The sequence below is a fragment of the Choloepus didactylus genome, chromosome 7, assembly GCF_015220235.1.
Source record: "Choloepus didactylus isolate mChoDid1 chromosome 7, mChoDid1.pri, whole genome shotgun sequence".
Taxonomy (NCBI): Eukaryota; Metazoa; Chordata; class Mammalia; order Pilosa; family Megalonychidae; genus Choloepus; species Choloepus didactylus.
Window position 1 is genome coordinate 115,491,465 of NC_051313.1, and position 22,981 is coordinate 115,514,445.

Below are 22,981 nucleotides of genomic sequence, written 5' to 3' on the forward strand. Positions count from 1 at the left end.
GGAGCAATATAAGGTATTAAACTAATTTAAAATCCAGGGGTGGGGAGTATTAAGATGTGCTAGGTATAGAGAAATTGAACACTTTATCAATCCAGTAATATTCAGAGGGAAATAAACAGCTTTACCTGAAGGACAGAGGTTTTTCAGTTCATTAGGAAAATACATTCCCTCTAGCAGAAGACAGTTACTATACCTGAATAAATAACATGAATATCACAGTCACTGTAGAAGTATATCCCAAACTGTAAGCAAATAAACTGACATTCTGGTTGATAAAGTCAATGTGGGCTTGCTTAAATGAGGGGTTAAAAACAGGTTTTAGGTCTAAGCACGACAGAGTAGAGGTAATTACAGCATCTCTAAAAGTCCAATCAAACCCATTTAAAGGCTAGTCAACTAAATTTTACAAAAATCTCCAAACCTAATTCCAGACATATTTTAACATTCTTTCTCATCTAAACATCTTCTTCAAGTGGAACTGATGGGACTTCCAATAAGCCACATTTGGATGACACTGTTACTAACCCATGAAATTAATGTACAGCAGGAAAGAAAGGGGCCAAAATAAAGGAGCCATGATAAACCATAAACTAGACAATCAGTCTGGGAGTAAATTACAGGTTGGCTGCAATCTGGGATAAAAATAAAGTTGTTCTGGAAAAAAAAAGGCACATGACAAGGTGACCTTACCACTTCTTGCTTTTACTATTTGTTGTTAAACAACTAACATAATGACAGTCACCAGGTATATCATTACAGGGACCAAATATAGCATTTAAAATACATCAACCAAACATAAAAGCAAGATACCTCTGATTATAAATGGGTATCTTGTGTTCATTAAGTGTACAGGCAGACTAAACCTGTCATTGGGATCTAGAGCTTCTCATAAGTAAGCTCAGGTCTCAGAACTGCTGTGGGAATATTAAGATAATAAGGGACTCTCTGAGAAAGATGACATATAAAAGATTTAAAGGATTTCCCTGCTTATGAGGAATTTTTCCAATTCATAAAAGGAAACTGAAGTTTCTTTCTTTCTAATATCAACTATTCAGCAACAGCACAGAACTTATAATGCATATCTGTATTATAAGAGTAATTTCCTAGAAATAGGTAAAAGGTAATAAACGTTCATGGACACTGGAATACAAATAAGAAACAAGAATCTGAAACTTTTAAAGGATACGGTCTGTACCCGGAAACAATGTTCTTCCAGTCAACAGCTCAGCCATTATGCAGCCCACTGACCAAATATCAACTGGCAAAATTAAAGAGAAATTAAAGTGCATACAAGGTCACTGTTATTATTCTTTGTCACAAATAAAACTAGAGCCTATGGGTGAAATACTCAAATTAATATTTAAGATATTTGAGCTTCAACATTCATTTTCATTTTTACAGAAATATTATTAAGACTTTCACTACTACCACCTGTACCCACTAAAGGCTTCATAGGTAGGGTAAGTCAAAACATAGCTAAGGCAAAAGAAATATGCTGTTCAAAAAGGGGCAAAAGTTTCTTATTGGTAGAATGGAGGATTTTCCCAAGGAATATCGAGGGGCTAAGATTATGAGCTCTGAATAAATAAAAACCCAAGTGCTAAATGACAAAGTTTGAAAGCTGTGTATCAGAACCCACCTCTCCTATCTGAACAACTAAAATATTTGGTATTTGTAGGATTTCAAAAGATCACTGAGAAAAGAAAAGAAATTTATCCCCATCACCACCATCTCCACTCCTGCAAATACCAAATATACCCAATGTGGTATTAATAAGGCCCCAATTAACCAAGAAAAGAAATACCTGTTTGGTTGTAATGCATCCAATTCAGCATGATCTCAGGAGCCCTGTACCACCTGGTAGCCACATAGCCTGTCATTTCATCATCTGTATGCCGAGCCAGTCCGAAATCCAGGATCTAAAGGAGAGAAGAGAAATCAGGAATTGGAACAAACTGTTACAACTTGTAAAGCAAGCAGGAAAAGAACTCTAGTATCTTATAAAAAAGGAAAACAATGTAGCACTTCCATAAACAGATTTCCAGGTACACACTTAGAATGCATCATGGTAAACACAACAGCATAAACACGAAATTACAAAAAGCAAAATAAAAATACTACTCTTGGGTATTTACCCAAGAACAATGAAACATATGGCCACACAAAGGCTTGTACATGAATATTCATAATAGCTTTATATAATAGCCACAAATTGGAAACGAATCAAATGTCCATCAACATGTGAATGGATAAACAAATTGATGTATATTCATAAAATGGAACACCACTCAGTAATGAAAAGAATGAACTATTGATATATACAACAATACAAATGAATTGCAAAGACATTTTTTCTAAAGGAAAGCAAGACACACAAAAATACACATTGTATGATTCCATATATTAAAAACTCTAGAAAAGATAAGTCTAATCTAAAATGTCAGAAAACAGATCAATGGTTGCCTGGAGCAGGACTGAGGATGGGGGGAGGATGGGATTGACCAGGAAGGGGCACAAGAGAACCTACTGAAGCTACAGAAATGTTCATTATGTCAGTGCCCATCTATTAGGTGGTGGTCTGAAAAACTGAACCAGGGAACTCCTCTCTGGCTCACCCTCCCAGCACTTGCTCTGCAGGCAGAAGCAGCTTGAGATCAGCTAAAGCAGAATAAGAAACAATATAGCCCAAGCAGCCTGGAGAAAAGGCTTATCAACTTTAAGACACACAACAGATCACCCAGAAGGGGAGCAGGGAGTCCATTCCATAAGGAGTAGAGGGGACATTTGAATTCCTATAAGTAGTGAAACTCCTAAGACCAGGAGCAAGCAAGAGCCCAAAACAAAACTCTGGCTCAGAATAAGGTAGAGAAGATTCTGTGCTTCACTTTCACCTTGGGCTGATCTTGATGGGAGAGCTAAACTGAAGAAGTACACCAGCTAACAGACAGGCAATTTGCAAAGACTGTGAAAGGTGTTTTTTGCATTGGTTTGTTTGTTTTTGTTAGTTCTTGGCACTCAAGGAAACCTCTGTCATATCACTAGCTGGATACAACCATAAGGAACAGACAGTTCAGGGACTAGATCCCAGAGTTAACACATCAAAATATTAAAATGTATAGTGTACATAAAAGACTACAAGACAAAGAAAGAAAGAAATGATGGCCCATCCAAAGGAACAGGAAAAAAATCCAGAAAACAACAAAGACAATGATACTGTGGACACACCACAGAAAGAATTTTTTTTAATGATCTTCAATGTTTTCAAGAATATAAAGGAAATCACGGAGAAAGAAATAAAAGACATCATGAATAGGATGAATGAATATGAGACTGTCAATAATGATAGAAATCTTAAGAAACCAAATGGAAATACTGGAGTCAAAAACAATAACTGAAATGAAAAATTCCCAGCAGGGTCTCAACAGCAGATTGGACCTGGCAGAAGAAAGAACCAGTGAATGTGAAGGCAAGACAATTGAAATGATATAGGCTGAAGAGCCAAATGAAAACAAGTGAACAGAACCTAGGAGACCTGTGAAACACCATCAAATGCACCTATATACACATTATGGGATTTCAAGAAGGAGAAAAAAGAGAGAAAGGGGCAGAAGGAATATTCAAAGAAATAATGGCAGAAAACTTCCCAAATTTAATAAAAGGCACGAATATACATTCAAGAAGACCAATGAACTTCAAAGAGGATAAACTCAAAAAGAATCATCCAGACACGTAGGAGTCAAATTGTAGAATGCCAAGGATGAGAAGAGAGTTCTCTTCAGCTAGATATTGCAAATTGTCACAGTATGCCAAGCCCCAACCAACAGTATTCCCCCAAAACCTAAAGAATACCCAGGTCTCTATCTGAGACTCTATACAAGTTTCACTCACTCAATTTATTTTTCCAATAAGACCCAAAACCCAGAGGCACCAGTCTCTTCAAGAACATCAAGCAGCTGCATCCCCCTTCCCCCCAACGTCGACACCCCTTTCCAATATGAACAAGTTAGACTGGTCATTGCCTAGATATCCCTGAAGATTGAGACAGTGATCAAATGAGATGGAGTAGCAGCAACAGACAAGATAGGATTTAACAAAGGCTTATGATTACTGAATCATTATATGGATTTTTTTTTATTGTCTAGTGTATTAGAACAGTTAGAAAGAAATAACTGAAACTGTGGAACTGTAATCCATACCATACTTTCAAATTTGCTCTATAACTACTAGTTAAATTGTACTTCCAAAGTTATCACTTTTCTGTATATATGTTATATTTCACACAAAAAAAGTTTAAATAAAAAAGTTCTGAAAGACACAAAAGAAAGTAATGTGTTATATATAATGGAAGCCCAATAAGATTAAATGCTGATTTTACATCAGAAACCATGGAGGCAAGAAGGCAATAGGATAAAATATTTAAAGTGCTGAAAGAAAACAACTGTCAACCCAAAATTTTACTTACATCCAGCAAGACAGTCTTTCAAAAACGTGGGAAGGACTAAGATATTACAGATAAACAAAAACTGAGGGAGTTCGTCACCACTAGACTTACCCTACAAGTAATGCTAAAGGAAAAGACACTAGATAGTGGACTGAAGAGCTACAAAGAAATAAAGGTAAAGGTAACGACATGGGTAATTTTAAAAGCCAGTAGAGTCATATTGCATTTTTTGATAACTCCATTTCTTACTTCCTACTGGTTTTAAAATGCAAATGCATATAAAGTAATGACAAATCTATGGTTTTGGACATATAATGTAAAAAGACATAATTTGTAACAAATACAATAAAACGGTAGGGAAGGGGGTAAAGGGAGAGTGTATGCATATGCTATTGAAGTTAAGTTGGTATCAAATCAAATGTGATTGTTATAGATTTAGGATGTCAAATTTTAGCCCCATGGTAACCACAAAGAAAATATATGAATATATACAGAAGGAAATGAGAAGAGACTCAAAATTGGTATACTACGAAAAGTCAAATAAATATGAAAGTAGGCAATAATAAAAGAATTGAGGGACAAAAAGGTTATAAGACTCACAAACACAAAATAGCAAATGGCAGAAGACAGTTCTGCATTATTAATAGCTACTTTAAAGGTAAATGGATTAAACTCCCCAGTCAAAAGGCAGAGATTGGCGGAACAGATTTAAAAAAAGCATGACTCAACTATATGATGTTTACAAGAGAGTCTCCTTAAATTTAAAGACCCAAATAGGAGGAAAGTGAAAGGATGGAAAAAATATATACCATGCGTATAGTAGGAGTAACCAACTATACTAATATCAGATAAAATAGACTTTAAGTCAAAAACTGTTATGAGGGACAAAAAAGATCTATATATAGATAAAGGGGTCAATTCAACAACAAGACATAACAGACATATATAGAATGCTTCACCCATCAGGAGCAGAATACAAATTATTTTATCTAAGGCCCATGGGCCATTCTCCAAGATAAACCATATGTTAGGTCACAAAACAAGTCTGAATAATTCTCAAAATATTGAAATCATACAATGTTTCTTCTCCAACCACAATGGAATGCAGTTAGAAACAAATAAGAGGGAGAACTGGAAAATTCACTAACATATGAAAATTAAATCACACACTCTTAAACAACCAATGAGTCAAAGAAGAAATCACAAGGGAAATTAGGAAATATTTTCAGGCAAATGAAAACAAACACACAACATGCCAAATTTATGGGATGCAGCAAAGCAGTGCTGAGAGGGAAATTTATAGCTCTTAATGCTCACATTAAGAAGGAAGAAAGATCTCAACTCAGAGACCTAACCTCACAATCGGAGGATGCAGAAAAAGAACAAACTAAAACCAAAGCAAGCAGGAGGAAGGAATTAACAAAGCTTAGTGGGTAGATAAATGAAATAGAGAATTAAAAAACAACACAGAGAAGCAATGAAAATAAAAGTTTGTTTGTTGAAAAGAAAAAAACTTGGCAAACTTTTAGCTGACAAAAACAAAGAAAAACAGATAGGAAGCAAATAACTAAAATCACAAATGAAAAGGGGGACATTACTACCAACTCTGCATAAATAAAAAGGATTATAAGAGGATACTATGAACAACTGTACACCAATAAATCAGATAACCTAGATGAAATGGACAAATTGCTGGAAACACACAAACTACCTACAATGACTCAAGAAGAAACAGAAGATCTCAACAGACCAAGAACAAGTGAAGAGACTGAAAATCAGTAATAAAAAAACTCAAAAAAGAAATGGCTTCACTGGTGAATGTTACCAAACATTCCTAGAAGAATTTATACCAATCTTGCTCAAATTCTTCCATAAAATTGAAGAAGGAACACTCCTAACTCATTATAGAAGACCAACATCACCCTAAATATGAAAGCCAGACAAAGATACTACAAGAAAAGAAAATTACTGACCAATTTCCCTCATGAATTTAGTTGCAAAAATCCTCAAAAAAATACTAGCAAATAGAATCCAACGACACATTAAAAGAACTATACACCAATGATCAAGTGGGATTTATCCCAAGTATGCAAGGGTGGCTCAACTTAAAGGAGTCAATTAATGTAATACACAGGAAGATAATGAAGGGAAAAAAACACATGATCATCTCAATTGATGCAGAAAAAACATCTGACAAAATCCAGCATTTCTTTTTGATAAAAACACTTAGAAAACTGGGAGTAGAAGGAAACTTTTTCAACATGATAAAGGGCATAATGAGAAACACAGCTAACAAAATACTCAATGATGAAAGACTGAAAGCATTCCCTCTAAGATCAGGAAGAAGACAAGGATGCCCACTGTCACCACTGTTTTTCAACATTATACAGAGCAATTAGGCAAGAAAAAGGAATAAAAGGCATCCAAAGTAAAATTTTCCCTATTTGCAGATGACATGATCATATATATATATATATATATATATATACACAGAAAATCCTGAAAAATACATAATAAAGCTACTAAAGCTAATAAATTCAGCAAAGTATGACAGCATACAAGATCAACAAGCAAAAATCAGTAGTGTTTCTATACATTAATCATCAACAATCTGAAGAGGAAATCAAGAAAAAAATTCCATTTACAATTGCATCTAAGAGAATATGCTATCTAGGAATAAATTTAACCAAGAATGGAAAGGATCTGAACACCAAAAACTACAAAACATTGCTAAAAGAAATTTTAAAAGATCTAAATGGAAGGACATGCCATGTTCATGGATTAGATGACTAAATATTGCTGTCAGTTGTACCCAAAGCAATTTACAGATTCAACACAATCCCAATTGTGCTGGTTTGTATATATTACGTCCTCCAGAAAAAGCCATATTCTTTGATGCAATCTTGTGGGGGTAGATGTATTAGTGTTGATTAGGTTGGAACTATTGGTTCAGTGTTTCCATGGAGATGTGACCAATCAACTGTGGGCAAGACCTTTCATTGGGTTATTTCCATGAAGGTGTTGCTCCACCCATTCAGGGTGGGTCTTTATTGGATCATTGGAGCACTTTAAAAAAGAGCCACATAGGCCCAGATACAGAACAGCTGAGAGTGACATTTTGGAGATGGCCATTGAAAGCAGACTTATGCCAGCCTAGAGTTTGCTCTAGAGAAGCTAAGAAAGGACAAAACGCCGGAGCAACACTTTGAAGAATGCACAGGAGCTGAGAGAGGAGCTGGAATGTAAGCCGGGATCAGGAGATGCCTGCCACGTGCCTTCCCAGCTAACAGATGTTTTCCGGATGACACTGGCCTTCCTTCGGTGAAGGCATACTTGTTGATGCCATTTGGACACTTTTATGGGCTTAAGACTGTAACTTTGTAACCAAATAAACCCTCTTTATAAAAGCCAATCCATTCCTGGTGTTTTGCATAATGATAGCGTTAGCAAACTGGAACACCAATCAAAATTCCAACAGCCTTCTTTGCAGAAATTGAAAAGCTGATCATCAAATTTTTATGGAACTGTAGGGGGCTCCAAATAGTCAAAATGATCTTGAAAAAGAAGAATGAAGTTGGAGAACTCACACGTCTTGATTTTAAAATCTATTACATGTAGCTTACAAGAGGTGACAATGTGATTGTGAAAGCCTTGTGGATCACACTCCCTTTATCCAGTGCATGGATGGATGAGTAGAAAAATAGGGACAAAAACTAAATGAAAAATAGGGTGGGAGGAGGAGATGATTTGGGTGTTCTTTTTAATTTTTATATTTTATTCTTATTTTTACTTTTTCTGGTATAAGGACAATGTTCAAAAAAATAGACTAGGGTGATGAATGCACAACTATATGATGGTACTGTGAACAGCTGATTGTACACTTTGGATGATTGTATGATATGTGAATATATCTCAATAAAACTGAATTAAAAAAAATAACAAACCTATTACAGAGCCACATTCTCAAAACAGCATGTTACCGGCACAGAAATATACTCTCATATTCATGGCCAGCTGACTTTTTTTTTTTTTTAATTTTATTGAGATATATTCACATACCATACAATCATCCAAAGTGTACAATCAATTGTTCACAGTACCATCATATAGTTGTGCATTCATCACCCCAATCTATTTTTTGAACATTGTCCTTGTACCAGAAAAAGCGAAAATACGAATAAAAAATAAAAGAACACCCCAAACACCCCCTCTCCCACACTATTTTTCATTTAGTTTTTTGACCCCATTATTCTACTTATCCATCCATACACTAGATAAAGGGAGTGTCATCCATAAGGCTTTCACAATCACACTGTCACCTCTTATAAGCTACACTGTTACACAATCATCTTCAAGAGTCAAGGCTACTGGGTTGCAGTTTGATAGTTTCAGGTATTTACTTCTAGCTATTCCAATGCATTAAAACCTAAAAAGGGTTATTATATACTGCATACGAATGCCCACCAGAATGAACTTTCAACTCCATTTGGAATCTCTCAGCCACTGAAACTTTATTTCGTTTCAATTTGCATCCCCCTTTTGGTCAAGAAGATGTTCTTAATCCACAATGTCAGGTCCAGATTCATCCACTGGCATCATACCCTACATTGCCAGGGAGATTTCCACCCCTGGGAGTCAGGTCTCACATAGAGGGGAGGGCAGTTGGCTTAGCTAGAGAGAGAAGGACACATCTGAGCAACAAAGAGGTACTCAGGGAGACTCTTAGGCACAATTATAAGCAGGTTTAGCCTCTCCTTTACAGTGACAAGCTTCATAAGGGCAAGTCCTGTGATAGAGGGCTCAGCACATCAAATGGTCAGTCCTCAATGTTTGTGAGAACATCAGCAACAATCCAGGTGAGGAAGCCCAACACCTCTGCATTTCCCCCCAGCTCCTCAGGGAGGTCCTAAATATATATTTTTATTCTCTGTCCAAATTGCTTTGGGATGTGTCGTTATTTCACAGTAACCTATGCAAACCTACCAGGTCTTACTTCCTATTAAAAGTTCTATGTAATTATGGTATTTGAAAGAATTGTGCGAGTTAAACTGTTTAGGAAATATAGATCTTGCACCAACTAAACATCTCTTCCCTTGGTCTCACATGGAATTTGAAGTTTTAAAACACAGTCAGTATTGTCCTTTATCCTTTATGGCTAGCTGACTTTTGACAAGGTTGACACATACACTCAATGGGGAAAGAACAGTCTCTTCAACAAATGATGCTGAGAAAACCAGATAGCCACATGCAAAAGAATGAAACTGGACCTCTACTTCACACCATATACTAAAAATAACTCAAAATGGATCAAAGACCTATTATAAAACCCAAACTGTAAAACTCCTAGAAGAAAACATAGGGAGCATATTCAGGACCTTGTGTTAGGCAATGGTTTCTTAAACTTTATAACCAAAGCACAAGCAACAACAACAACAAAATACATAAATATGAACTAATCAAAATTTACAACTTTTGTGCATCAAAGGACTTTATCATGAAAGTAAAAAGATCACCTACAGAATGGGAGAAAATATTTGGAAACCACATATCTGATAAGGGTTTAAAATCCAGAACCTATAAAGAAATCCTACAACTTAACAACAAAAAGACAAACAACCCAATTTTAAAAGGGGCAAAAGATTTGAAGAGACATTTCTCCAAAGAAGACATACAAATGGTCAAAGAACACATGAAAAGTTGCTCAACATCATTAGCCACTAGGGAAATACAAACCAAAATCATAATGAGATACCATTTGATACCAACTAGAGTGGCTACTGTTAAAAAAAAAAAACAGAAAATTACAAGTATTGCAAAGGATGTGGAAAAAAACAAGAACACTTGTTCATTGTTTGTGAGAATGTAAAATGGTGCAGCCGCTGTTGAAAATAGTTTGGCAGTTCCTTAAAAAGTTAAGTATAGAATTACCATTTGACCTAGTAATCCTACTTCTAAGTGTATACCCCAAATAACTGAAAGCGGCAAACTGAAACAGATATTTGCACACCAATATTCAGAGTAGCATTATTCACAATTGCCAAAAGATGGAAGCAACTCCAAGTGTCCACCAGACACTTGGATGAACAAGATGTGGCATAAAAATACAATGGAATATTATATTTATTGTATTGAATAATGTTCAGTCATAAAAAGGAATGAAGTTCTGATACATGCAACATCCACATGGGTGAACCTTAAAAGATATCATGCTGAGTGAAATAAGCCATACACAAAAGAACAGATACTGTATGATCTCACTGATATGAAATAATTAGAATAATCAAATTCATAGAGTCAGAAACTAGAATACAGGTTACCTGGGATCAGAGTAGGGGGTAGGGAATGAGGAGTTAATGCTTAATTGGTACAGAGTTTCTGAGTGGAGTGATGGAAAAGTTTTGGTAACGGATGGTGGTGATGGTAGCATAACATTGTGAATGTGTTTAACAGCACTGAATTATATATTTGAATGGAGTCAAAGAGGGAAATTTTAGGTTGTAGATATGTTGCTAGAATAAAAATTTTTAAATAACCATAGGACAGTACAACACAAATCTGTGTTTGTAAGGGAGGGTGTATGGGATCTCTGTATTTTCTACATTATTTTTCTATAAACCTATGACTTCCCTAATTAAAAAATAAATTAATTGATCTTGAAAAAAGAAAAAAACAAACACCAGACATATGGTGCTAATTTCAATTTCCCTTATACAGCTTACTACGTCTCTGGTTTAAATTTCAAAGTCTGATATTCCTAAGGACTATACAGATTTTCAGAAAATAGTTGCAGTTTATTAACTCATTCCTTATACAAGCTTGCATGGTTGATCAAACATAGAATCTAAAAGAGATCTTATCTTACCTTCAGCTCACAGTCTTCATTCACAGCTAGATTGCTAGGTTTTAGGTCCTAGGAAGCAAGTACAGAGAGGACAGGATTAACTCTAAAACACAGAGTAAATTATCTTTTTACAGGTAACAGTGAGGATTCAGACATAAAACTAAGACTTCATCCAACTATACACAGACAATTTCTATCCTAGAGTCAATATCTAGTCCTAATTAGCCTTACAGTGACACAGACCATACATCATCTTTTTTCAGTTTAAACCTAGCGCAAAGTTGCGATAAATCAATATTTTAATGGCTAAAGTAAATTTAGATTAGGATCTTGACCAAATGCCATTCTTCTCCCTCAAATCCACAAGATGACTTAATGAAAGTGATGATACATACCCTGTGAATTATGTCAGCTGAATGTATATACTGTCAAAGAGAAAGAAAGTCAGTTATAAAAAAGTCATCTCCAATCCCCCAGCCTCATTATATATTATACAATATCATGAATTAATAACACCTGCCAGTGTTAACAGTGGGATTAAAAGCAGAACAAGTAATTAGCAGTATTCTGTACCTTTGTCATAACTATGACTTCCATAGTCATAACTGCACTCACTTCAGCTCTCGCTAGCCTATTCCTGGTTGGTACTCTGAAGCTCAACAGGGACTCAAAGTTGCTAAATATCAAAGATGGTTTAATTTTAAAACACTACCTCTACCCTCCCCACAAATAAATTAGTCCCCTTGAGGATTTTTTGGAAACTCAACACCACAATACCAGATTTAGATTAAACCCAGAAATTAATAATTTTTTAGATGTAATAATGAAGAGTCTTCAACTCTCAGATATAGCAGATTGAATGAGATGATGCCTAGATTCGCTTTAAAATCATCTGGGGATTGGGGAATACAAAAGAAACATGATTGGTTATATGCTGATATTGTGGACACTGAGTGACCATGGGGATTCATTATACTATGATCTTTACTTGTGATTTTGTGTTTGAAGTTTTCCATAAGAAAAGTTTCTTGTTTTTCTGTTTTAAGCCCTAAATCAAAGAGAGGGAGGGAGAGAGGCAATTCATTCCTCAGAATTATTGTTGACATTGTATGTACCTTTAGACCTCGGAGAATCTGGTAGATAAGGAACTGTACATGGTCATCCGTAAGCTTCTGACATTTCACAATGTTATTCAGATCTGCCCCCATGAGATGGGTCACCAGATACCTAGAAATCAATGGAGAGTTACACAGTACTCTTAAGAAAGCGTTCACTTTCAAAAGACTTTAAAAGTTTTAAGAAAAGGCCACCCAGTAAGTACCACAATGTCAGCTAAAAGCTTAATAACTACTCATGGAGGACTCATTTCCAACACCATATTCTAAGTTTATCAACTGCTATCCGTTTTTCTAAAAATTTTTACACTTGTTCCTACTTGATGTATCTTTTCCCAAGTTTTCTTAAAGGGGGAGAAGAAAAGAAAAAAGCAAAGATGAAGATTATAAAGGTATTTATTTTAGTATCAGTTTTCTTTAAAATGTCATTATTGTATGAGAAATATACAGTGTAATTTAGAACATGGCCATAATAAAGTATCCTGTATTTTTAAATCCACCAATTACATTTTCACCTCATCATAAACCTTCCAATTGTAAGTTCTAAAATAGAAGCATCAGGAGTATCTTTAAATATTCAAACTGTAATTCTCCTTTTTCAGAACTGGTAAAAGGATACTGCTCACCGACAGTATTCCTGCATTTACCGTAAGGTTGGAGGAACACATTTTATCCATAGACAAGATGAGGCATTACAGAACTTCTTATAGGTGTGGTGCTGGTTGCTAATACCATCTTTATGTGGTAAGATTAGGAAACAATTACATTCAAGTCCAACAGGTTCACCACAGATATTCTAGACACTCATTATTGCATTATATAGATATGGGAACATAAAAATCAGATCAGTACTGATGAGGCTGAAAATTTTAAAATTACAGCAGGTTTTATGTATAATATAAGAATCATTCCTCATTCCAGAAACTGAGTAATAATGTATGTCAAGTGAGCTTTGAAGAATGATGATTTTATTTCATTTGCATTTTTATTTCTTATAAATTTGGAGGAAAAGAATCTGGGCCAGTAAATTTAAATCTACTATTTTAATGTATTATGTAAATAAATATAAGAGTGTGACCTCTATTTATACACACACATTCCGCACACTGTATTTATTACTCTCTTTCCTCCAAAAGAAATTGAAATTTTTTCTCTATCCTAATTTCCCTATTGGGCTGCCATGGTCAGTGCTCAATTTAATGAAGGTCAGTGGTACTTAGTCTAATTGTAATCTTGAAGACGTTTAGCATTTCATATTTTTAAAACTTACATGCTTACAAAACTTCAAGGGAAGGCTGGACTAGAAACATAATTTTCAAGTATAAAGTAGACTTTCTGTTTTCATAAAGATAGTTTTATTTTAACATATGTTCCAAGCTCAACACGACATAACCATGGGCAAGTTAGCACTAATTCTGTGACTGAGCAGTTTACAATGTCCACATCTCATGCTCTCTTCCTGACAGCCCTATGAGATAAGTCCCATTAGTATGCCCATTTCATTGATGAGGAAACAGAACAAGGATAGGTAACTCGCTCAAGGTCAAAAGGAGTGGTATTGTCAGGAGTTGAATTTAAAACTGTCTGCCCCAGAGACCACGATTTTAATCACAGCACACATTGCCTCCAATAATTCCAGGTGACAAAGAATTTAAGTCAAGACGATGACCTTTAAAAAAAAAGTTTCATAAATTTCACAATACGCAGAGAAGTTTTATCTCCAGATAATTTCCTTACCAATCTCAGTATGTATTATCAGTTAGTCTTTAACACTAACAAAGAAGAAAAGCTGGCAAGGACATAGTAATATCCCATCCTAATTGGTCACTATAGTTTTTTGTCCCCAAATTGACACATAATCTGGCAAACAGAAGAACGTGTGAATAACTGGTTAATATTTTTAAATTGGTACTTTCCCAGAAAATGTGGGATAATGATTGTCATATATATAATATCAATTATGACAAATTTCAAGGCTCAGGTGGAGGAAGAGAGAAGTCCAATTTCTGTCTTATAAGAATGCTTTGCAAATAATTATATTTTTATGACATAGGATAATAAAAGGATTATTTTCTCAACTTTTCTAAATCCTTGACGAAGAAGGGGATAACAAAGTAAGCACTGCTCTGGATGATTCTACCTACAATCTGTCTTAGTATGTCTTGAAGGAAACTTAAAAATCCTGTCTAAAATGTTTGTTAAGCAATAGTACCAGTTCCACCATAGCAATTTCAAGAATAACTATTGTGATTAAACCATTACCAGTGATTTAATAAACCCCACAGAGCCAGAAAAACACTGACTGCACAGCCTGAGGAAGAGCATGCTTTTGTAAGAATATCCTACCATTGTGTAATTCTTTTCAAATCCTCTCCCTAGCAGAGATCATATCCATTTTATCACAAAAATATCCAGAGTGAGGTGAGTGTATCAAAACCTTATATAAGTATATAAAATGGACTATCTAATCAGTCTAAATAGTAATAACTGTCAAGTATTGCTGCTAGACTACAACAGAATCAACTGAAAAGCACTGTTTATGGCAAAAGTGTCTTTTAGGAATTAATCTAATCATTAAATGTGATTTCTATGAGGCCCAAGACCAATCCATGACTATCAATTATCAAATTTCACCTCATCGCATGCAGAGGTTTCCAAAATAAATCTGGTAACAGTGGACAAAAGCAAGCATCATGTAAAGTTGCTGAATATTTGTAGAAGACCCACCAACGTTTAAAAGTAATGAATGGGGGGGAAATATGAGCACATTTTAAATGAGTTAATTCCAAAAGAGGCATTAATAAAGAGCAACATAATTTCTATAGTATTTATCTTTGGAAGGCATATTGAACTGCATTTTAGTAAGGACATACCTAATATTGTCAGTGTTCATAATGCCTCAAATAAATTGGTGAAGGTTTTGACTTGAGAACAGTTGGACAGCTAGCTATCTAGTTCTCTCATCTCTAAACAGAATAACTAAGTAATTTATTATGCTGGAAGCTGAATAGACAGTTTCATGGCCTAATATAAACCTTGTTTATCACTTTTCTTGCAAAGATGGTCTTTAAATTTAATCAAACTATAAAGGGCATCAACTTTACCATTTTTCAAAGCAATTCTTATAAGTAAAACGTACTGTACTGGCAAGAAGGCAGAACTCTGCATTAAGTAGTTTTTAGTACTTGAGACAGCGCCTCATTCATTTATAAGCACTTCCTGGATAACAATTGTCAAGCACCCCCTGCCCTTTCCAAAAGCATAATGCAACTAGAAAGAACCTATGCAGGGAAAAAAAAAAAAAAAAAGACTTCTATATCTATAGATTGATATCTCTATTTCAAAGAAATTATCAAAAGGCAAAAAAATCTTCTTCCCCATTTAAACAAGGTATTTAAAACAATCACAGATATTGACAATTTGTAAGTTACAGCCTCTGAAACACATCCAATATCCTTGCAACTCACCAGTCTATTCTCAACACAGAAGACAGTGCAATTAAGAATAAAAATTAGATCATATCATTCCTCTTCTCAAAAGGCTCCCCTTTCATGTAGAAGTAAAAGACAATGTCCTTTCAATGGCATATAAAACACCCACATAATCCAGTCCTCTGTCCCTGATCATCTCTCCGACATCATCATCTACAGAGCCCCAGCTCTTGCTGACCTCTATGTTCCAGCCACACAGGCCTCCTGGCTGCAACTCCAACAGAGCATGCAGTCTTCTAACTCAGGACCTTTGCACTGGCTGTTCCTTCTGCCTGGCATCCTCTTTCTCCTTAACAGTCATTTATCTAATTCCTCTCCTTCAAATTTTTCCTCAAAATTCCCTCCTCAATGAGGCCTATCTTTACCATCCCATTTAAAATTGCACCTCAGACCCTGCCCTCACACTAATACCCCTTACTGCTCTACTTTTTGTCCATTGCAATTATCACCTAGCATACTATTAATTTCCTATTTTATGTTCATTGTTTATTGCTATCAATCTGTACAATGTTCAGAGGATAGGGTTCGTTTTTATTCTTTGAATTATCTAAAGCACCTCGAACAATGTCTGACACATTGTGGGCACACAATTATTACTGATTTGAGTCGAATGATACAAGACAATTTATAAAGCATTATAGTAAGACAAGGTGTGCGACAAAAGCCACGTTCTTTAACACAGTCTTGTGGGGGCAGACCTCTTAAGTCTTTTGATTAGGGTGGGACCTTTTGATTAGGTTGTTTCCATGCAGATGTGACCCATCCGCCTGCAGGTGGGAACTTTTATTACATCATTTCCATGGAGGTATGACCTCACCCATTCCAGGTGGGTCTTGATTAGGTTACTGAAGTCCTTTAAGAGAGCTCACAGACAGAAGGAGCTCAGAGAGGCTGAGAAAGACATTTTGGAAAGAAGCCAAGATATATAACCCAGAGTTTGCCCCCCAGGAGAAGCTAAGAGCCAACACAAACCCAGATGCTTGGAGATTCTTGGAGATGCAGACAGAAAGACATCTGGAGATGCTAAGCTAAGAGTTGAAGTCCAGAGTTTGCCCCAGAGAAGCTAAGAGAGAACCCCCAGACGCTTAGAGAGAAACACCCTGGGAGAACAAGCAAGGATACACAGAGGCTGAGAAACAGAAGCTAAGAGACAGAAGCCCAGAGACATTTTGGAGAAAGTCATTTTGAAATGCAACCCAGGAGCAAAGGACCAGCAGAAGCCAGCCACATGCCTTCCCAGCTGACAGAGGTGTTCTGGATGCTATTGGCCTTTCTTCAGTGAAGATATCCTCTTGTTGATGCCTTAGTTTGGACATTTCTATGGCTTTAGAACTGTGAATTTGAAACCTAATAAATCCCCTTTATAAAAGCCAATCTATTTCTGGTATTTTGCATAATGGCAGCTTTAGCAAACCAGAACACAAGGCAAGGGGACATCTTATTGAAATACACATACCAAAAATCTTATCTGGTAAGCAGACCAGATTGTTCAAATGTAAGGGGTAGAAGCACTATCCAGCAACCAAGTAGGCACATAACTATTCTCTTCCTTTGAAGAAAAGATTACTAAAAGGTGCCCACTATATTGCCTAGCCACCCAAGCTGACTCAGACATGCAGCACAAAAAAAAGCTACTCAAAGGAGAAAGCACTGGGCATGCTATCAGACAACCAGATCATCAATCAGTCCTAACAGTGATAGCAACAAGGTCATTCATTCATTCAGTCACTCCATTAAAAAAAATATATATATTGTTGAACACTGGGGATGCAGCAGCAGAAAAGACAGATGAGATGAAGGCATAAACAAACACATAATCGTAATAAAAGCATGATTATAGAGCTATAGAGGAGGACATCAGGGTGCTGGAGAACACATAGGAGAACCATCCTGACCCCTTACCCCACCCCCTCAACCCAGACTTAAGGAGTTAATTAAAGAAAGATTTCCTGAAGGACTCAAACTTGAAGCTAGGTCTTGAAGTTTCCTTACCATTTTTAATCAGCTAATTTGAGAAAGAGGCAGCATCTTATTGATCATGTCAGTTTTAGGCATTTATGCTTCATCTCATTAATGAGATCATATATACAAGTGGGTTTGGGTATCTTACAAAGAACTTAACACAGTATTTACTCAATAAGGAGGGACAGCAGACTTACAAATACTTATCATAGCCTTGAATTTTAAAAAAACATAATTAGAAATAGATTTACAACCAAAAGACCTCGGATGGATGCAATTTTGTATGTGATATTATTTAATTCAGTTAATCTCTACCAATCTCAGTTTCCTCTACAGAAAATTAAGACATATTTACTCACAGGGCTGTGGTATCAACTAAGAAAATTTATAAGAAAGTCCTTTGTAAACCATAAGATGCTACTAAAAAGAAAAAAGTTAGTATCATAGAACTGCTCACCCATGTTCTTCAGTTTCACTCACACGTTTAACACCATGTTTTAAACAAAGAACATGGTTATAATATTGTCGATGATTCAAAACAAAAGAAAATTAAAGTCAGATATTAAAAATGAGGTGTATCATTACATAAAGTTTAGTTCCAAGAAATGAGTCTTAAATCCATTTCAGATTTTAACTGGTATGCTCATCCAAAAATTTTTCTGATGTATTAAAGATCCAGGAGAAAAATTGCCTCTGCTAAATTAAATCCATTTCTCACACATCATGGACTATGCATGCCATGTGTCAGGCTAAGGGGAGAGAACATTAACCATGTCATTCCACATAAAGGGAAAACTTTTCATCCCTTTTCCAATCCTACCCCCAATGCCTAGTAACCTTTGATCTATTCTCTTGGGCAAATTTCCCTACTAATAAGACTTACCCTACAAAGCTCCAATGACCTAGTCCCTCTCCATTCCAGATTCATCTTTTGCCATGTTCACCTCTATTTCTACCAAACATTCTCCCTTCAGTTCTCTCTCAGCCCTTGGCTGGATTCGCATTTCCCCCATCTTTCCAACTCCCATTTAGTCACCCTTCAAGCTCTCGGTGTACATATCCCTTTTTTTGCAAAGCCTTTTCTGAAGATACCCCAAGTCTGGATTAGGTGGCCCTTCTAAGCGGTCCTTCAGCACACTGTACCTGCCTTTATCACGGCAATTCTTGTATTCATTTATTCCACGAATAATAACTGAGAGCCCATTGGTATTCTAAGTACTAAAGATGCAGAAAAGAAGAAAACCAAGTTCTTACTCTGATGGAACTTACAAGCTAAAGGAAGAAGACAGACAATAACAAATATGTGATGGTAAAATGTGCTAAGAACAACAAAGCTGGATAAGGAGTAGATGTGAAAGCAGGTAATATTTCAGCTAGGGAGGTGAGGGAAGACCTTTTGATGAGGAGACCTCTGAAATAGGGTCCTGAAGGGAATGCAGGAGGCAGTCAGGGGGATATGTGGGGCGAGTGTTCTAGGCCAATGTTAAAAACTAGTGCAAAAGTCCAATTTGGAATGTGGTTGACTATATTCAAGGAAGAGCAGAGAAACCAGGAATGGAGAGAGTGAGTGGAAAGAGTGTTAGATGAGGTAAGAGAGCACAGGACCAAATCATGTAGAACCTTACGGAACTTAACCACACTGTATTTTATTATTTAAACGATCCTTCTCTCCTATTAATAGGGTCCCAACTCTGTGATCAAGGATCATGTTTACCTTTTTTATTGCCATATGCCCCAGAGACTGTGTGTCTGGCACACGGTGGATATTCAACTATTCACTGAATGAAATCAGGTAAAAATGTAAATCCAGAAATTCCCTTCACCCATTCAGTGCCTCAGCTCCTTTTATATCAAAATAAAAAGTTATTGGTTGAGCAATCATTTTTAGTAAGTGGAAGGCTAAGCTTTCACTAAAACAACAGCTGCCAACTGACACTGTTGCAGGTCTTCTGCCAGATTACAGTAGAATCTGGAACCTCACTTCCATTTCCCTCTTAAAGAATGAAGCAGAGATAAGGAACTCAGTGAAAGAAAACTGGGGTGGGAAGTTATAAAACAAAGGGAAAAAATAGGGGAAGCTGATTTCTACCTAAGCTATGGCAAATCAGTTTTCCTGTAATTTGGAGAAATAGTTCCCACAGAGTCCAAAAACTCTCCATTATCTATGAGCTTGATCAAATAATCATTATAGTTATAAGAAAAGATATTACTGTGGTAGGACAAAGTTGCAACTTGGGGGTTAGATTCTAAAGTCAGTGGTAAGTGGATGAGACTTCCTTTAAAACTACTGGCTTTTTAAATTATTTTGGTAACAAGTATTTGCAGCATGCGTTTGCAAATATATGTGGTCTTCTGCCAAATATTTCTATCAAGAAAGCAATACATATATATCCAAAAGAATTGAAAGCAGAGACTTGAACAGATATTTGTACACAATGTTCACAGCAGTGTTATTCACAATAGTCAAAAGGTGGAAGCAACCCTAGTGTCCATCAACAGGTGAATGGATAAACAAAATATGATATATCCATACAATAGAATATTATTCAGCCAAAAAAAAAAGAAAAAAAAGTTCTGATACACTCTATAATATGGATGATACTTGAAGACATCATGTTAAGCAAAATAAGCCAGACACAAAATTATGTGATTTCTCTTATATGAAATATGGAGAATAAGCAAATTCGGAGACAGAAAGCAAAATAGTGGTTACCATGGCAGGGGTGGGGGTGGGGAATGGGGAATTATTGCTTATTGGGTATGAGTTTCTATTTGGTATGATGAAAATGTTCTGGAAATAGGTAGTGGTGAAAGTTATACAATATTGTCAACATACTTAATGTCATGGAATTGTTCTCTTTAAAATGATCACCTCATGGATATTTCCTACAATTAAAAAAAAAGTTTTTTTAAAAAGCCAATAAAAATGTCCAAATGATCTCCCATCATTTAAAAGATCTAGTTCTATCTTTACAAAGTTTTGCCATCTGTAGGACTATATCACATGACAATTGTACCAGTTTGTATATATTATGCCCCCCAGAAAAAGCCATATTCTTAAATGCAATCTTGTGGGGGCAGACATATTAGTGTTGATTAAGTTGGAGACTTTGGATTAAGTTGTTTCCATGGAGATATGACCTACTCAACTGTAGGTGACAGCTCTGATTAGATAATTTCCCTGGAGGGCCTTGATTTCACTGGAGCCCTATAAAAGCTCAGACAGAAGGAGCTCACAGCTAGCTGCAGCTGCGAGACACATTTTGAAGACTGCCGTTGGAAGCTGACACTGGTATTTTAGAGAACGCCATTTTGAAACGCAAACTGGGAACAAGCAGACACAAGCCACGTGCCTTCCCAGCTAACAGAGGTTTATGGACGCCATCGGCCATCGTTCAATGAAGGCACCCTGTTGCCTTGGACACTATATGGCCTTAAGACTGTAACTTTGTAACCAAATAAACCTCCTTTGTAAAAGCTTCTGGTGTTTTGCAATCCGGAAGCATTAGCAAACTGGAACAACAATCAAGAGCAACTTTCTTGTACACTCATTTCAACTCCACATTTTTCAAACACTACCTCCACCTTATAGATTCAGTAACTGTACATTGTTCCTAATGTTCAAAACTCACTACTGACTGCTCCTTTCTCGAAGGTATATTCTATACAAGCATCTTTACAAATTAAGTATTCAGGATGGCTTTTAACCTAGAAATTAAAAACAGTAAAAATTTGAATTTATGATAAATAAAAAGTGCTAACTGAAACATACAAGTACAAATGCATATAAAGTACGATTAAGAGTCGAGTGTAAATCTGAAAAGTAATTAGAGATTTTGTTAAGTAGCACAGAAAAATTCACATTCAGAATTATCTTCTGCTCTAAACCTAACAGCCAGTAGAACGACTCCAGACTGTAGAATAATTCTAATCTGCAGCAACGCTTGTCCATAACAGGTTCTTGTTTGCTTGCTTTGTTGTTAATGTGAATTTGAGAGGGGCAGGTATTCTATTTTAACATAGACCTCATTTCCTGGCCCTGAGGTATTTAGTTTGCAAACCCTGCAATTGTAGGTGAAGATGTTTTGGTTTCATAGGGAAATTCTGAAATGCTATGAAAAATAGAAAAACAACTATTTTCCTGGACAAGTGCTAATTTTTTCAGCGATGTAAACATCACAAAAAGTAAACAATGGAACATTTTCCTAAGGGCAACCTTAAGTTCATTACTCCACTTTCAGAGTTTTTTTTGGGACTGAAAACACTTCAGATTTCAACCATCCCAATTTCCTTCATTTTACAGGGAAGTTGACTGGGGCCTAGAGAAGTGACGTGACTTGTCCAAGGTCATATAGCAAATTAGTAGTCTGGTTACAAAAGTGTTTTAAATTTTCTTCCTCCAACCAGACTGTGATTTCCTCAAGGGGAAGGACTTGTGTTTCTGATTATTTTGAGCCTGTTTTAACACTCTATTCGGTGTTCTGCACTCAGCAAGTATTTAACAAACATGAACTAAAATTTGCTCACAAGAGATGAACTCAGTTCTTGTAGTCAGACCCCAACCAGAGAGTTAAGCAGAAAGAACAGATGCCTGCTCATCAGTCATGCTATATGAATGAGTGAAGAAATATCATGCAACTTTAGCTTAGTGGGTAGACTTGTAGTTAATGGCTCTCATATGGATGAAAGAGCCAAAAGTACTACAGTCAGTGAAACTTAACCTTTTTTTTTTAATTAAATTCAGTTTTATTCAAATACATTCACATACCATACAATCATCCATGGTGTATAATCAACTGTTCATAGTACTATCATATAGTTATGCATTCATCACCCCAATCTATTTTTGAACATTTTCCTTACACCAAAAAGAATGAGAATAAAAACTAAAAGTAAAAAAGAACACCCAAATCATCCCCTTCATCCCATACTATTTTACATTTAGTTTTTGTCCCCATTTTTCTACTCATCCATCCATACACTGGATAAGGGGAGTGCGATCCACAAGGTTTTCACAATCACACTGTCACCCATTGTAAGCTACTTTGTTACACAAACTTCTTCAAGAGTCAGGGCTACTCAGTTGGAGCTTGATAGTTTCAGGTATTTACTTCTAGCTACTCCAATGCAT

General features: G+C 36.0%; 1 protein-coding gene across 3 annotated transcripts in view; it reads right to left on the reverse strand.

Annotated features, from left to right (window-relative positions):
• The window catches only part of MAPK14 (mitogen-activated protein kinase 14), a 96,780-nt gene that overhangs the window by 22,672 nt on the left and 51,127 nt on the right, over positions 1-22,981 (reverse strand). For all 3 annotated transcript variants that reach the window (XM_037842164.1, XM_037842163.1, XM_037842165.1), the window contains exons 4-8: positions 12,398-12,509; positions 11,678-11,707; positions 11,304-11,351; positions 1,805-1,919; positions 1,187-1,258 (exon numbers count right to left, since the gene is read on the reverse strand). In XM_037842164.1, coding sequence (XP_037698092.1) covers positions 1,187-1,258; positions 1,805-1,919; positions 11,304-11,351; positions 11,678-11,707; positions 12,398-12,509 — 377 coding nt within the window. The remainder of the gene's footprint in view (positions 1-1,186; positions 1,259-1,804; positions 1,920-11,303; positions 11,352-11,677; positions 11,708-12,397; positions 12,510-22,981) is intronic.